Source organism: Zingiber officinale, chromosome 10B, assembly GCF_018446385.1.
Source record: "Zingiber officinale cultivar Zhangliang chromosome 10B, Zo_v1.1, whole genome shotgun sequence".
NCBI classification, from domain to species: Eukaryota; Viridiplantae; Streptophyta; class Magnoliopsida; order Zingiberales; family Zingiberaceae; genus Zingiber; species Zingiber officinale.
In genome coordinates, this window is record NC_056005.1 from 68,580,360 (window position 1) to 68,595,830 (window position 15,471).

The following is a 15,471-nucleotide window of genomic DNA, read 5'->3' on the forward strand; positions in this document are numbered from 1 at the left end:
TGACAACACCCTCTTCGTAACCCCTTCTTGAGTGGACCTTCCACCGCTTCATTTTGTACATTACAAATATGAAACTCGAGTTACATTCGAGTCTAAAATCTATTTACAACAGGAACATAATAAGGGAGGCACGACGCGCAGGTCGCATATCATATACAACACGCACAATACTAAAATGGCGCACAGGCCATATTATGAATTACAACACAATTTTAACCAATCACATTGGGGTTTTTGGGTCATGCCCATCACAATATCATACATAATTCTAAATTATGTATTTTACATAAATTTCTATAATTTTACTATTGTTTTATTAATTTTATGAGTCACGACTCCTCGGCGGTCTCGATTAGCGATTTTCAGGCGCGATCGCGAGACAATGCCCTTTGCGGGGTTAGGGGCAGTGCCCTTTCTCGCGAAATGAATATCGCGAGTGTCCCAAACTGATCTAATAGCGCCTTAAGTCACTGCCCCAAAAAAAAATAATTTTATTTGGGCGAGACCTTGCCGTTTCGGGAGGTTTTTCTCGGTATTTGAAGCCTACAAGTGTCCAAGCACTTGTAGAACTTTTCGCGAGAAAAATTACAGAAACTTAGCCTACAAGAAAAATACTCACAAAATCTATAAAAGTAGAAAAATTACAGAAACTTATAGATATGAAACCTTTTCGTAATAACAAATACAAACATGTACAAGCTTAGCACGTGGCTCTGATACCACTGTTAGAACTTTCGAGCCGCAAAAATCACTTTTTGTGTTGCGGAAACCTCGAAGCTAGCCACGGATCCGTGCGAAGATAGATAAATAAAATATTCATGTACATGTTTGTCTACACTAGATCTACCTTAGATCTACATGAAAAGGAAGTATTACCCTTGTAGCGATGCCCTTCGCTTATCCCGCTCGTCCAAATGGTTGCCGGATCTCGTAGAGTGTCAAGTGTACAGTCCTCTACACGTATCCACACGGACAAAAGGTGGAGAGAACCACTTAGAGTGTGCTAGCACTCTTGAGAGGTTTCGACAATGGAGGAGAAGGAGAGAAAAGAAGAGAGAAAGAAGAAGAGACCTTGAATAAGCACACACTTGCTTTCTTTTTCTCTCTATTTTGGTCGGCCACTTATTAGAGTGTTTTATACCTCCATGTAATACCAAGAGTCATGGCTCTTGGTCTTCCTTATGAGGTGGCATACAATGATGTAGCTTTGATGATGTGAAACATCATCATTGGCCGGCCCATGCCAAGTCACAATGAAGTGACATTTGATCAAATCAAACTTGACCCTTCATCTTCTCTCTCAAGTCAAGTCAAACTTGACCTCTTATCTCTCATGGTTGATCAAATATACCCTTTGACTCAAATCAATTTAATCTAATGAATCTTTATTCATTAGTTTAAATTGACTCAATGAATCATAGTCTAAATTAGACTCATTCGACACATGAATCAAAATTGAGTCCAACTCAATTAGTTTAATTTGGATTATTCTTAATCCAATTTGGTTCATCACATGAACCTAATCCTCTTGGTCCGTCATATGAACCTAATCTCCATCTAACTGCCCTTTGTGCGTGACCCTATAGGTTCTTGTAACGTTGGCAATGCTCCTAAACTCATTTAGAAACATAAGTAATGAACGGTATCTAGCACATCATTACTACCCAAGTTACAAGAATGTTGAGATCTAACATCACCATTGTGACTACTAATTGTGACTCTCACAATATGTGACAATGTCCTTCTATCCTTGACATCTAAATTGATCAATTGAGGAATAGACTGTGTCATCCTCTAATCAATTTATGTCTTGAACTCCAAGTAGACTCACTCTAATCAAATGAGCTCAATATCTCATATTTACTTATTTGGGCATGACCATGCACTTAGTGGTCTCACTCTATCAAGAATCATGATATCACTCCCGTCATATAGGAGGAATAGATCTCTTCTGTTAGGACCTTCGGATAGCGGCTAGAGAGGGGGGGGTGTGAATAGCCGACCTCAAATTATCGTTTCTTCCTACAATTTAGGTTAGCGCAGCGGAAATACAATGTAGAAACGAAAGTGGAGAAGATCAAACCTCAAACACGATGATGTAACTAGGTTTGGAGATGATACTCCTACTCCTCGGCGTGTCCGTAAGGTGGACGAAGCCTATCAATCCGTCGGTGGATGAGACCTCGGAAATCCGGCTAACAACAACTCCTTCTGGGTGGAGAAACCTCGCCACAAACTCTTTTGCAACATCAATAAAGGAGTACAAGATAGAGCAAGAAAACAAGAAGAATATGAATGTAACAACACTTTGCTTGCCTTCTTGTCGACTGGAGTTCGATGAAGCAACAACTTCACGATGCCAGCAGCAACTGATCAGCAAACCAGCCGAGGGAAGCTCACAAGCTTCGAAAATACGAGCTCGAAAGCTCGGATCGCAAGAATGAGGAACAAGAAGAAGCGCATGTAGAGGCCCTCGATCTCTATATATATATCCCGCACTGCCGCACTGAAGAAGATAAAGAGCGACAAATCTGCCGTTGTGACTCAGCGGCTGAAACCGATCAGCTCCACCACGATCGGTCGGACCTTTCTCGATCGGTCTTGGGGACCGATCGGGACCTATGCTGATCGGTCCCCGGACCGATCAGCACGCTCACGTAGAGTTGCGAACTCTCGATCGGTCTGGACCGATCAGACTCAGTGGATCGGTCCACGCCGATCCCCTCTTCTTCTCCCGATCTACCGTCAGATGATTACCGATCGGTCATCGGACCGATCGGTAATCCTGAAACACATCGTTATTACTTGATCGGTCACCGCACCGATCAACCAACAGATCCGGATCGGTCACGGACCGATCCAGTTTAGAGCTCCCCCTAAACCCTACGGTCCCGAGAATGAGCCACCGAGCCCTCTCGGACCTAGTCCGGAGAACGAGCTACCGAGCCCTCTCCGACTTCCCATGTCCGGTCCAGAGAACGAGCTACCGAGCCCTCTCTGACCTAGTATGGAGAACGAGCTACCGAGACCTCTCCGACTTCATCCGGTCCAGAGAACGAGCTACCGAGCCCTCTCTGACCTAGTCTGGAGAACGAGCTACCGAGCCCTCTCCGACTTCGTCTGGTCCAGAGAACGAGCTTGAGTCTCGGCCTGGCCCGGAGAACAAGCTACCGAGCCCTCTCCGAGTTCGTCCGGTCCAGAGAACGAGCTACCGAGCCCTCTCTGACCTAGTCCGGAGAACGAGCTACCGAGCCCTCTCTGACTCCATCCAGTCCAGAGAACGAGCTACCGAGCCCTCTCTGACCACAGTTCGGAGAACGAGCTGCCGAGCCCTCTCCGACTTCGTCCGGTCCAGAGAACGAGCTACCGAGCCCTCTCTGACCTAGTCCGGAGAACGAGCTGCCTAGCCCTCTCCGACTTCCCATGCCAAGTTTCCATACTTGGACTTTTCCGTGCCAAGTCTCCATACTTGGACTTTTCCCGTGCCAAGCTCCCTGCTTGGACTTTTCCGTGCCAAGTCTCCATACTTGGACTTTTCTCGTGCCAAGCTCCCTGCTTGGACTTTTCACCAGATGTCTGGTCAATCTTGACCTATCTGGATTTCCCTTGTCTGGCTTCACTCACCAGGACTTTCCAACTGCCTGGCTTCACTCACCAGGACTTTCCCTTGCCTGGCTTCACTCACCAGGACTTTCCAACTGCCTGGCTTCACTCACCAGGACTTTCCCTTGCCTGGCTTCACTCACCAGGACTTTCACCTGGCTTCACTCACCAGGATTTCCCGAATCAGGTCGACTCACCTCGGGTCAACCAGGTCAACCTTGACCAAAGATTGCACCCACAATCTCCCAAGTTTGTATTCTGTCAAACATCATAATACAACTTTTCTACTCTCGTCAAACATCAGAATAGAACTTTTCTATTCTCGTCAAATATCAAAATACAACTCGAGTCAGGTCAACTCGAGTCGGGTCAACCAGGTCAACCTTGACCTAAGGTTGCACCAACAATCTCCCCCTTTTTGATGTTTGACAAAAACCATAATCAAGTTAGGTTAACCCGATAACCTAACTTAGGTTTTCCAATAGTTCTCCAATCAATGTTCTTCCTTGAACATTCTCCCCAAACTCCAATATTCTTCCTTGAACATTCTCTAGACATTTCTCCCCCTTTTTGACACACATCAAAAAGAGTGAATAAAGGTTAAGAGTTTATTTCTAATGAAAGTCCCATACCTTTCATTGAAACCCTTAATTTCCCCCTTGATACTAAAGACAATAATCAACTTAGTGATAATCCCATATCACTCATCCTCAGAGATCGAGTAAAAACTCCCCCTAAAAGTCAACTCCCCTTTGACCAATAGGTAAAACTCCCCCTAAAGGTCAACTCCCCCTTGACCATTGCACCAACAATGTCTTGGAGAGTTTCAATCCTTTAGAAATCTAAAATACCAACTTCCAGCTGAAATTTCAGACAATCAGTCGAAAATCAGCATTTTGGCATGCTCAGCCCTTTACTGGATCGGTCACCAGACCGATCAGCACTTCCCTGGATCGGTCCAGTGACCGATTCAGACCTCCCTGAACCGATCAGCATCCCCTCTGATCGGTCCACAAATCTCTGATAGGGATTTCTGATTTTTCTCCCGAAATTCAGAAACCCCTAAAAAATCACCGAAAATTCTAAAAATTGTAAAATTTTGATGATACATTCCTCATAACATATATTATCATGGAAAAATAGTTTTCTATGAAAATAACTTCTATTTTTAAATCTTGATACAAAGTTCGAAAGACTTTGAAATAGTTCAAGGTTAATCCATCTTTGTATCAACTTGCTCAATGATGAATGCTATCACTAGAAAAGCTTCATCAAGGTTTTTCAAATCAATTTTGAAATGATTTTAAACCATTTAGTTTAGGACCACAATCTTAGGGCTAAGTGTACATGACTTGTACGCAAGCTTTCCCTATGATCCTCAATTTCGAATTAGGCTCATGTAGGTACAAGAACTATACACCTTGATCCTAACTCATAATCCTAATATCTCACACACATCTAAGGTATATCAAACACATCCATGTCAATTTTGATGTGAGATATGAGTTTAGGTCATCTTAAGCTAAGTTCTCATGCATTTTCTAAACAACAATTTGATCTCCATATCAAATTATGTTTTTATCCTTAAATCAATTTAATTGATCATACATGCAAGAGATGATGACATGGCATAAAATAATATCATAATTAGAAACATGTGCCAATGTCATGATGTCATGGCATAAAGTATGAAACTTAAATAAGGCATGACATATAACAAAGCTAAGCATTATCATGACATTTCAAATGATAGTAAATTAGATATGATGTCATGACATGGCATATGGCAAACAATATATGGCAAATAACATATAAAGGTATAGAAAATACCTAATTCTAGCTTTAGTTGCCATTTTTGATAATTTTGATCATTTTACCATAAATTCTATATTCCTAAGTGTAATAGATCTAAAATCATATACTAAAGATTTTTAGATCACTATATGCCAATTAGATTGACCCTAGAAAGTTCCTCAAGTGTGGTTGGCACATCCTAATCACCTTAGAAATGAGTAAAATTTTAAATTTCATTTTCAAGACTTGATTACACCTTGAACATTCCTAAAGTGCCACCTTTTTCCATGATTAGGTTAACTACCTATTCAATTAAGGTTGGCACACCCTAATTCATCTAGCGTGATGGAATCACGCTCCTAAGAACCCAATACCTATTTGAGCTCATTAGGTTCACTAAATATTCACTAGGGATGACTTCCCTAGCAACTCTCCTAATGACCCTCCTAGGCATTAAAGCCTTGGTCATTTGAGACTCATCAAGATCAACTCTAGGGGTGACTCCCCTTGTGACCTTGGTGATGGTCTTCCTAGCCCTAGGTCTTGTTCCATAATCAAATGGAACATCATGATAAGTGGGCTTGACTACTTGAGACTTAGGTTTGTGACACAAACCTCTCATGTCCTTGGGCTTTGGTTTTTGACCCTTAGACCCTAGAGTTGACTTCTCTAAATTCTTAAGGGACTTTTCTAAATTGTCAAGTCTTGACCTCAAGACTTGATTTTCCTTTTCTAATACCTCAAGTTTTAATTTGTCATTTATCTTTGAGGTATTCCTAGGCATATGTCTAGTTGTTTTGAGATTTCTACCTAGGTTCTTCTTAGCCTTAGATGAGTTAATTCTAGGGTTAGCATTTCTAGAATTGTCCTTACCTAGGCTAACATGTTTGACACCTAAGCACATGTATCGGTTTCTATGGTTATCATGCTTATCATCATTGGCAATTGCAATAAAGCTACTAGCATGTTTCTTATTAGAATTGCAATAATGTGCCTTAAAGGGTACCTTAGGGTTTGCCTTATCTCCCCCTATAGATGTGTTTGGTCTCTTGTCCTTGTGAGGTTGCCTCCCCCTCGGACATTTACTCCTATAATGTCCCCTTTGCTTGCATTGGAAGCACACCACGTGCTCCTTGCCCTTGCTTATCGGGACTCCGGCTTCCTTGACCTTTGGCGCCGGTGGAGTCTTCCTAATCCTCTTTGGACATTTACTCTTGTAATGCCCATATTCCCTACACTCAAAGCACATTATATGTAATTTATTTGAAATTAAGTTGCTTGAGTTACCTAGGGTTGAGGATGGATATACGCTCTCTTCTTCATCCCTTCCGGAGGTCGAGGCTTCTTCTTGCACCAATCTTGATGAAGAACTCTCCTCCTCTTCTTCCTTAGATGTTGAGTAGCCCTCAACTTCTAATTCTATACCTCCATGATGTGAGCTACTTGGCTCACTTGACTCCTCTTCATGACTTGAATTGGAGCTCTCCTCATGGAACTTAGCCAAGTTGTTCCACAACTCCTTGGCATCGTTGTATCCACCTATCTTACACAAGATATCATTAGGTAATGAAAATTCAAGGATTTTCGTTACCTCGTCGTTGATTGTGGATTGGTGGATTTGTTCCTTTGTCCACTTCTTCTCGAGAGGTTCTCCCTTTTTATCCACCGGAGGAGTAAAACCTACTCGTACACAATTCCAATTCACTAGGTTAGTCATAAGAAAATACTTCATTCTTACCTTCAATACGCGAAGTCGTCGCGATCGTAGAAGGGTGGAATCGTGATGTCTTCTCCAAGTAGATCCATTCTCTAGCTTGTGCTCCCCCGGGTGTTAATATGATGAAGAGCAACCTGGCTCTGATACCACTTATTAGGACTTTCGGATAGCGGCTAGAGAGGGGGGGGGTGTGAATAGCCGACCTCAAATTATCGTTTCTTCCTACAATTTAGGTTAGCGCAGCGGAAATACAATGTAGAAACAAAAGTGGAGAAGATTAAACCTCAAACACGATGATGTAACGAGGTTCGGAGATGATACTCCTACTCCTCAGCGTGTCCGTAAGGTGGACGAAGCCTATCAATCCGTCAGTGGATGAGACCCCGGAAATCCGGCTAACAACAACTCCTTCTGGGTGGAGAAACCTCGCCACAAACTCTTTTGCAACAGCAATAAAGGAGTACAAGATAGAGCAAGAAAACAAGAAGAATATGAATGTAACAACACTTTGCTTGCCTTCTTGTCGACTGGAGTTCGATGAAGCAACAACTTCACGATGCCAGCAACAACTGATCAGCAAACCAGCCGAGGGAAGCTCACACGAAGCTTCAGAAATACAGAGCTCAGCAAAGCTCAGATCGCAAGAATGAGGAACAAGAAGAAGCGTTACTGTAGAGGCCCTCGATCTCTATATATATATCCTGCACCTGCTGCACCTGTGAAGAAGATAAAGAGCAGCACAGAAATCTAGCCGTTGTGACTCAACGGCTAGAGCTGGACCGATCAGGCTCCACCCTGATCGGTCCAGACCTTCTCTGATCGGTCTTGGGGACCGATCAGGACCTATGCTGATCGGTCCCCAGACCGATCAGCACGCTTCACAGAGAGTTGCCGAACTCTCTGATCGGTCTGTGGACCGATCAGGACTCAGGTGGATCGGTCCACAGACCGATCCCCCTCTTTCTTCTCCCGATCTTCTTCGCTTCTGTATGATTACTGATCGGTCATCAGACCGATCAGGTAATTCACAGAAACACACCGATCAGACAACCCACAGTATCACTGGATCGGTCACCAGACCGATCCAGGTTTAGAGCTCCCAGCCCTAAACCCTACCTGGTCCTGAGAACGAGCTACCGAGCCCTCTCAGACCTAGTCCGGAGAACGAGCTACCGAGCCCTCTCCGACTTCCCATGTCCGGTCCAGAGAACGAGCTACCGAGCCCTCTCTGACCTAGTCTGGAGAACGAGCTACCGAGAACTCTCCGACTTCATCCGGTCCAGAGAACGAGCTACCGAGCCCTCTCTGACCTAGTCCGGAGAATGAGCTACCGAGCCCTCTCCGACTTCGTCTGATCCAGAGAACGAGCTACCAAGCCCTCTCTGACCTAGTCCGGAGAACAAGCTACCGAGCCCTCTCCGACTTCGTCCGGTCCAGAGAACGAGCTACCGAGCCCTCTCTGACCTAGTCCGGAGAACGAGCTATCGAGCCCTCTCCGACTCCATCCGGTCCAGAGAACGAGCTACCGAGCCCTCTTTGACCACAGTTCGGAGAACGAGCTGCCGAGCCCTCTCCGACTTCGTCCGGTCCAGAGAACGAACTACCGATCCCTCTCTGACCTAGTCCGAAGAACGAGCTGCCGAGCCCTCTCCGACTTCCCATGCCAAGTTTCCATACTTGGACTTTTCCGTGCCAAATCTCCATACTTGGACTTTTCCCGTGCCAAGCTCCCTGCTTGGACTTTTCCGTGCCAAGTCTCCATACTTGGACTTTTCTCGTGCCAAGCTCCCTGCTTGGACTTTTCACCAGATGTCTGGTCAATCTTGACCTATCTGGATTTCCCTTGCCTGGCTTCACTCACCAGGACTTTCCAACTGCCTGACTTCACTCACCAAGACTTTCCCTTGCCTGACTTCACTCACCAGGACTTTCCAACTGCCTGGCTTCACTCACCAGGACTTTCCATTGCCTGGCTTCACTCACCAGGACTTTCACCTGGCTTCACTCACCAGGATTTCCTGAATCAGGTCGACTCACCTCGGGTCAACCAGGTCAACCTTGACTAAAGATTGCACCCACAATCTCCCAAGTTTGTATTCTGTCAAACATCATAATACAACTTTTCTACTCTCGTCAAACATCAGAATAGAACTTTTCTATTCTCGTCAAACATCAAAATACAACTCGAGTCAGGTCAACTCGAGTCGAGTCAATCAGGTCAACCTTGACCTAAGGTTGCACCAACACCTTCTACATCACTCACATCCCTCCGCATAATTTGTTACATACCTAGTAGTCGCCTTTATAGTCCACCCATTTATGGGTGACGTTTGACGAAACCAAAGTATGCAACTCCTTATGTAAGGAACCATGGTGACTTCAGGTCCAAGGACTGATAGTCATACTAATAGTCATATGAGAAAGTATATGACACTCATATAACGATCTATAATACTTTCTCATGACGGGTCATTCAGTATACATTCTCCAATGCATACTCATGTGTCAACTTGATATATAATATCCATGACTTGTGAGATCAAGTCATCAATTTGACCTACATGTTAATCTCATCGCATTAACATTGTCCCTGAATGTTAATACTTGACTAGGAATGATTAAAAGTAGTGTTATCTATATCATCTCATTATCAATTCAACCAATCGATTGATATAGATAAGAACTTTATACTCAAGGACAATATTATACTCAGTTATTTGGCACCAATACAAGTAAATATAATAATCATAAAGAAATACCTTTATATATATATATATATATATATATATATATATGAATATGATACATCGAGTCCATACAACAATCATCACATGATCGACTCTAGGGCTCTCACTAATAGTTTCCCTAGCTAGAATAATCTCAGAAAAACATTCATATCAAACTAACCATTATGAAGGAGAATATTGGTGCAATGGTAAAATTTCTACTGTATGATTTTATTATCATGAATTCGAGTTGCAAAAATAATATCTTACAATGCAGGATAAAACTTAATATAATATACTCAATGTGGTTTTATCCTTGGGATCCACATTGATGGAAGATTCGTGCACTGGAATGGTCTTTTATCAAACTAACAATTAGCCTATAACTATGTAAAAAAATCTACCTTTAACCCCTAAAATTTAATGTAAAGTTTCTTAAATATATAAGGATCACCTGAACTTCTTGGGATGGTTATAAGATCTAAAAAGAAGTTGTTCCCCTAGAGCAATCTTAGAAAAATATTCATATCAATCTAACAATTAGGAAGGGGAACATTAGTGCAATAGTAAAATTATTATAGTGTAATTTTATTATCATGGATTCGAGTTGGAGAAATAGAGTATGATAGACTCAATGTGATTTGACCCTTCCTCGGGATCTATATTGATGAGAGATTCATACACCGAACTGCCATTAACAATTAGCTTTCAACCATCGGAAAAAAAAATCCACCTTTAACTCTTAAAATTCAATGTAAAACTTCTTGGGATGGTTATAAGATCTTCAACTCAGCTAGATAAGATATCAATATAACATGTTATATTGATCATTGTAAAACCGTGAATCATCTCCCATGTTTTTAACTTTGATCTATATAATTGAATCTTGGATATCTCCCTCCTACTCTTGGATTGGCCAATTAAGATTCGCCCTAAAGCTTAATTAGGATTATATATATATATATATATATATATATATATCGAAGAATAGAAGAAGTCTATTTTAGCTACAAGAGCATCTATCCATTTCCAATGATGTAAAAAATTAAGATGGAATATCCAAAAACTAAATTCCAAACAAGAAGTAAACATATGCATTCTGTCAATTTCTATGAATGATGAAAAAAATGGCGTGCGGATGAAATGTGATGTCTAGATGTAAACATAGATATAAACGAAATAATTTGCAGATTTTCACATTGTGTGTGATCCCACCACGATTGCCAGCTGGTAAGGGTATTTCGGGAATTGCACCACGTAGAAAAACCGCCACTAAACGTCGTATTATATTTACGCCTCCAGATTTATGCGGACAACTCTATCGATTAATTACATCCCTTTACTCTACGTTTCCTCCGAAACAGGCAGGCACACTAGACCTTCCACCGCCGCCCGATGTCGCATCGCTGCCCTCGCTGTGATCCACCTTCGCCGTCGCCGCCTCTGTGATCTTCTCCTCTTCCTCCTCCTCCACCCTCTCCTCCTCCAACTGGCCACGTGCCATGTTCACCCGCAGCGCCTCGCGGAAGCGGCGACCAGCGGCGTCGGCGCCCGTCTACCTCAACGTCTACGACCTAACTCCTATGAACGGCTACGCCTACTGGCTCGGCCTCGGCGTCTACCACTCCGGCGTCCAAGGTGCGATCCATCGTCCGATCCGCCCTTTTGGCCTCGCCTTCTTCTGATGTGATGTGGCAATTAGGGATTTTTGTTTGTTCCTGCGGTGCGTGACTAGGGGTTTTGTTGCATTGTGTTCGGTTCCTTGTGCGTTTTGGCAGTTCACGGGGTGGAGTATGCGTACGGGGCGCACGAGCACCCGACGACGGGGATCTTCGAGGGGGAGCCCCGGCAGTGCCCCGGGTTCGCCTTCCGGAAGGCGATCCTGATCGGCCGTACCGATCTGGGGTCGCGCGAGGTGCGGGCGCTCATGGCGGATATGGCCGCCGATTACTCCGGCGACACTTACAACCTTATTTCCAAGAATTGCAACCACTTCTGCGACGACGCCTGCCTCCGCCTCACCGGCAACCACATCCCCAAATGGGTCAATCGCCTCGCCAAGATCGGTACTTCCCTCCTCACTACACTACCACTTAAAACCTGCAATTTTCCTCTTCTGCTCTAGCCAAAGATTCGACCCTTTATCGCCGCCAGGGTTCCTCTGCAAGTGTGTGCTGCCGGTGCGAGTAGCGGCCGTGCGGAAGCGCGGCGCGGAAGAGGCGAAGCGCGGGGTGGACGCCGACATGCGGCGGCTGAGGAGCAACTCAGCCAGATTCCCTCCGGAAGGGGCCGCCACGCCTCCCAGCAACATCTCGAAGCCCGAGGTCACCATCTCCTCGCGATGTACGGGCGCAAGGAGGCTCCGGCGATCGGCGTCCTTGTCCTCCTCTTCCTCCTCCTTATGCTAACGGCGTAAATGCCGGTGACGGCGATGGCAATGGCAAATCTAGCGGAAAATGACCTTCCTTGGTCTGGGAGAGCAAAGCGCCGGCGACACTTTCCCTTTTGCTTTCTAAATTCGATTGGAAATGGAAATATTTCTTTATTCAACATACCCCTTTTGCTTCGAAAGACTGCCGCTGCGGCTGACTGCTGCTGCCATGTCACTGTGGTCAAGCCGAACTATTTTCAGCGCGTCTGGAGTTGGCTTCCTCGCGCCTCTTCCTCTGTTTCCCCATTTTTGTTACGCAATTCCAATCTATCTCAGTTTCGGTCGCGCAGGCTTTAAGGTTAAGCCATTGAGGAACGGGGGAGACGAAGCTTAGCTAAGAACTAAGCTAAGCTAGCGCTGTTAAAACATTTTCTTTTTGTCCATACGGATATCATCCAAACTTAATCAAGAGAGATTATTAAATATTAATGATTCAAGATAATCTATGATACAGACTTCGAAGAATACATCCAATTGTTAGTCAAATGACACTAAAGTGTTTAGATTTTGTGCGATTAATCTTTCATTCGTCTATCAAGTAAATTTGAAGCACAATTTACTTTTAGAATTTTCATTTACTTTTAGAATTTTCATCTTCAATTTCTTATTGTTTATTTTTTTTTCTCAAGTGTTTTACGGCTGTATTATCTGTCGAATAATAATTAAGCTTGTTTTTGAATGATGTGTTGTTGCCCTAATTTATAATAGGGAATGCCTCTCGTTGTGTGTGAACACAAATGTTTCTTATCTGTGTTTTTTTTAATGTTTAACCATAGTTGTGGTATGGGCTTGTTATGACATTAAAGAAAAGGTTATTTGAGAGAGTGGAAAGTAAAATTAAAAAAAAAAAATAATAGTGAAAAAGTTAATGGTTATTTTATTAAAATTTTTAGATGAAAGAAAAACATAATCTATTAACGGATAGTTTTAGAATCAAAATCGATCATTTTAAAATTGGATAAAAAACAACAGATGAAAAAAAGATATTATATTATGTATACAAAAATGATGTATGTATCCTTTTTTATTTATAAAATTACGTCGCATGTATACCTTCCTCTATCAAGATAAACAAGTATGCAAAGGAAGAGATTTTTCTTTACCCTTTCTCATCTCTTCTTCCAAATCCTCACGATTTCTAAAGTCGACGGATTTTCCTCTTACTATAAATTTCATTGTTATCGGTATTGACATGTAGAATGAGACTCTCTCTTTATTCTCGTCCAATTAATCAGTTTTTCAAAAGATCTATCAAACTCTGGAATGAATGATTTAATAATTGAATTGAATATTCAATTCTTCTTTCAACTTCCATTGGACTGGATTCACAATAACTCTAATTCTGAATTTTTCATATTATAATTATTCATATAATATAATGGATTCGAGTCATGATTAATCGTTTGATTTGATATGTCAGTATGTATACGTATGTATTAGGTATATAGGAACATCTTTTCTGTAATTTTGATAGACAGATTCCAACTACGAACGAAACGTAGTCAACTTCATTCGTTAGAACAACTTCCATCGAGTCTCTGCACATATCCTTTTTTTTATTCTAGTTTGATAAAACTAAGGATTTGGCTCAGGATTGCCTATTTTAAATTCTAGGGTTTCTCTGAATTTGAGATAATTTTTCATCATAAGTTTTTTTTCCTTTTTCATCCGTACTTTGGAGTAAACAGAGCATAAAGAAGCAAGAAGCGGGAAGCGGGGGGGAGGGGGGGAATGCATTGTAATTGACCTATAAAATAAAAACATAAAGTAAATTAATGCATACCAACACTAACAAAGTGATGCAATGTGGTTTGAAATTGTCATTCTTACTCTCAAAAGCATATTATCTTTTTTTTCTTCATGGATAACTTCAGGAGATGGAGTTTCCTCTTATAAAATAAGATTTACAATGAGAGTTTAGAAGATTAGGCTGAGCGTAAAAGAGACAAGACTTAATGGATTATACAATTTACCCTTCACTAGCCTTCAATCTTCTTCAACTTGGTCACCTATTGTTCTACAGTGATAAAACACTGATCAATCGACTAGATCCACTATTAGTCGACTATTTTCTTCATCACTTCAACTTGCAGGCTACAAATGACTATCTTAGTCAGTTGTCTTCCAGCATCAATTAATTGATTTCCTAAAGAACTTAGATCATTTTCCTATTTCATCTTATTTTTATCAAATGAACGAGTATTTCTAGTTTTTTCTATGATTCATAGATCTATTGAAATCTAACGTTAGTCAACTTACATCAATCAAGTAACTTTTTGTTCAACAAGGTTTTGAATAAAAAATATTTTTATTACAAGTCACCAAGGTTGAGTCTCAACTTAGCTCATTAGTCAATTGGATTCATGTCACAATCAATTGTCTAATTGACTCATAATGACCCAATTATGAATAGAAATATTTTGTTTATTTGTTGATGACTTTGAATCAAGTCTTTAATCGACTCAATTCACAAGTCGACTAGAATTACCTCTAATTTATTGGAGCCTTGACTACGATCATTGTATCATTCACTAGTTGCACGAATAGCATACTTATAGTTTCCACAGATGAGTCTAGTAGTTAGTGCATGAGGTGTTGCCATCATGAGGTCTGGAGTTCGAATCTCAGCAAAGTCGAAATAAATGCCTCCCTTATGTGTTAGTCACTATTCCAAAGACTAGTAGCCGCTCGTGATTTACCTCCTTCGTGTTGATCCTAGGACGGATTGACGGGGGTGCTAGGGGCGAACATTTTCACCTTTTGTCACAATGAATAACATGTTTATCTTTTCTTTCACTTTTTGTCAATTTCATGCTTGTCTACACAACAAAAATACAACAAACAAACAACACAACACAACAAGATAAATAAGAGCACATAAATCAATCTCTTTAACATGGTTCAAAATCAACAGATTTCTACTCCACAGATTTGACATTTTGATAGGTCACTCCCGATAACACCGCTAACTTTCTCCTCTTCAAATTTCCTCTAGAAATAGATCTTAAAGCAATACAATCAAATACAAAAGATACAAGAACATATAGTAATCATGCAATAAAGAAATTATAAATTAGAGTATTTCAATGCTTGCTTGTTTGAATTGTTTTAGAGTACTCTCTAAATGTCCTGAATGCAACAACACTTGGCTAGGTACCTCCTCAAATAGATCTATAAAAGTCCTGATTGAAGTCTCCAAA

The 15,471-nt window shown here is 41.8% G+C and overlaps 1 protein-coding gene across 1 annotated transcript; it reads left to right on the forward strand.

Annotated features, from left to right (window-relative positions):
* Nucleotides 1-11,151: 11,151 nt before the first annotated feature.
* Nucleotides 11,152-12,531, forward strand: LOC122028586 (deSI-like protein At4g17486). Its single transcript, XM_042587428.1, has 3 exons — nt 11,152-11,478; nt 11,619-11,906; nt 11,995-12,531. Exons 1-3 carry the CDS (start codon nt 11,343-11,345, stop codon nt 12,246-12,248), a joined length of 678 nt encoding a protein of 225 aa, XP_042443362.1. The 5' UTR covers nt 11,152-11,342; the 3' UTR covers nt 12,249-12,531.
* Nucleotides 12,532-15,471: the final 2,940 nt, after the last annotated feature.

Coding starts and splice junctions, on each gene's coding strand:
- LOC122028586 (XM_042587428.1), top strand. CDS start 11,343: ATGTTCACCCGCAGCGCCTCGCGGAAGCGGCGACCAGCGGCGTCGGCG. Junction 11,479..11,618: donor CTACCACTCCGGCGTCCAAG/GTGCGATCCATC, acceptor GCGTTTTGGCAG/TTCACGGGGTGGAGTATGCG. Junction 11,907..11,994: donor CAATCGCCTCGCCAAGATCG/GTACTTCCCTCC, acceptor TATCGCCGCCAG/GGTTCCTCTGCAAGTGTGTG.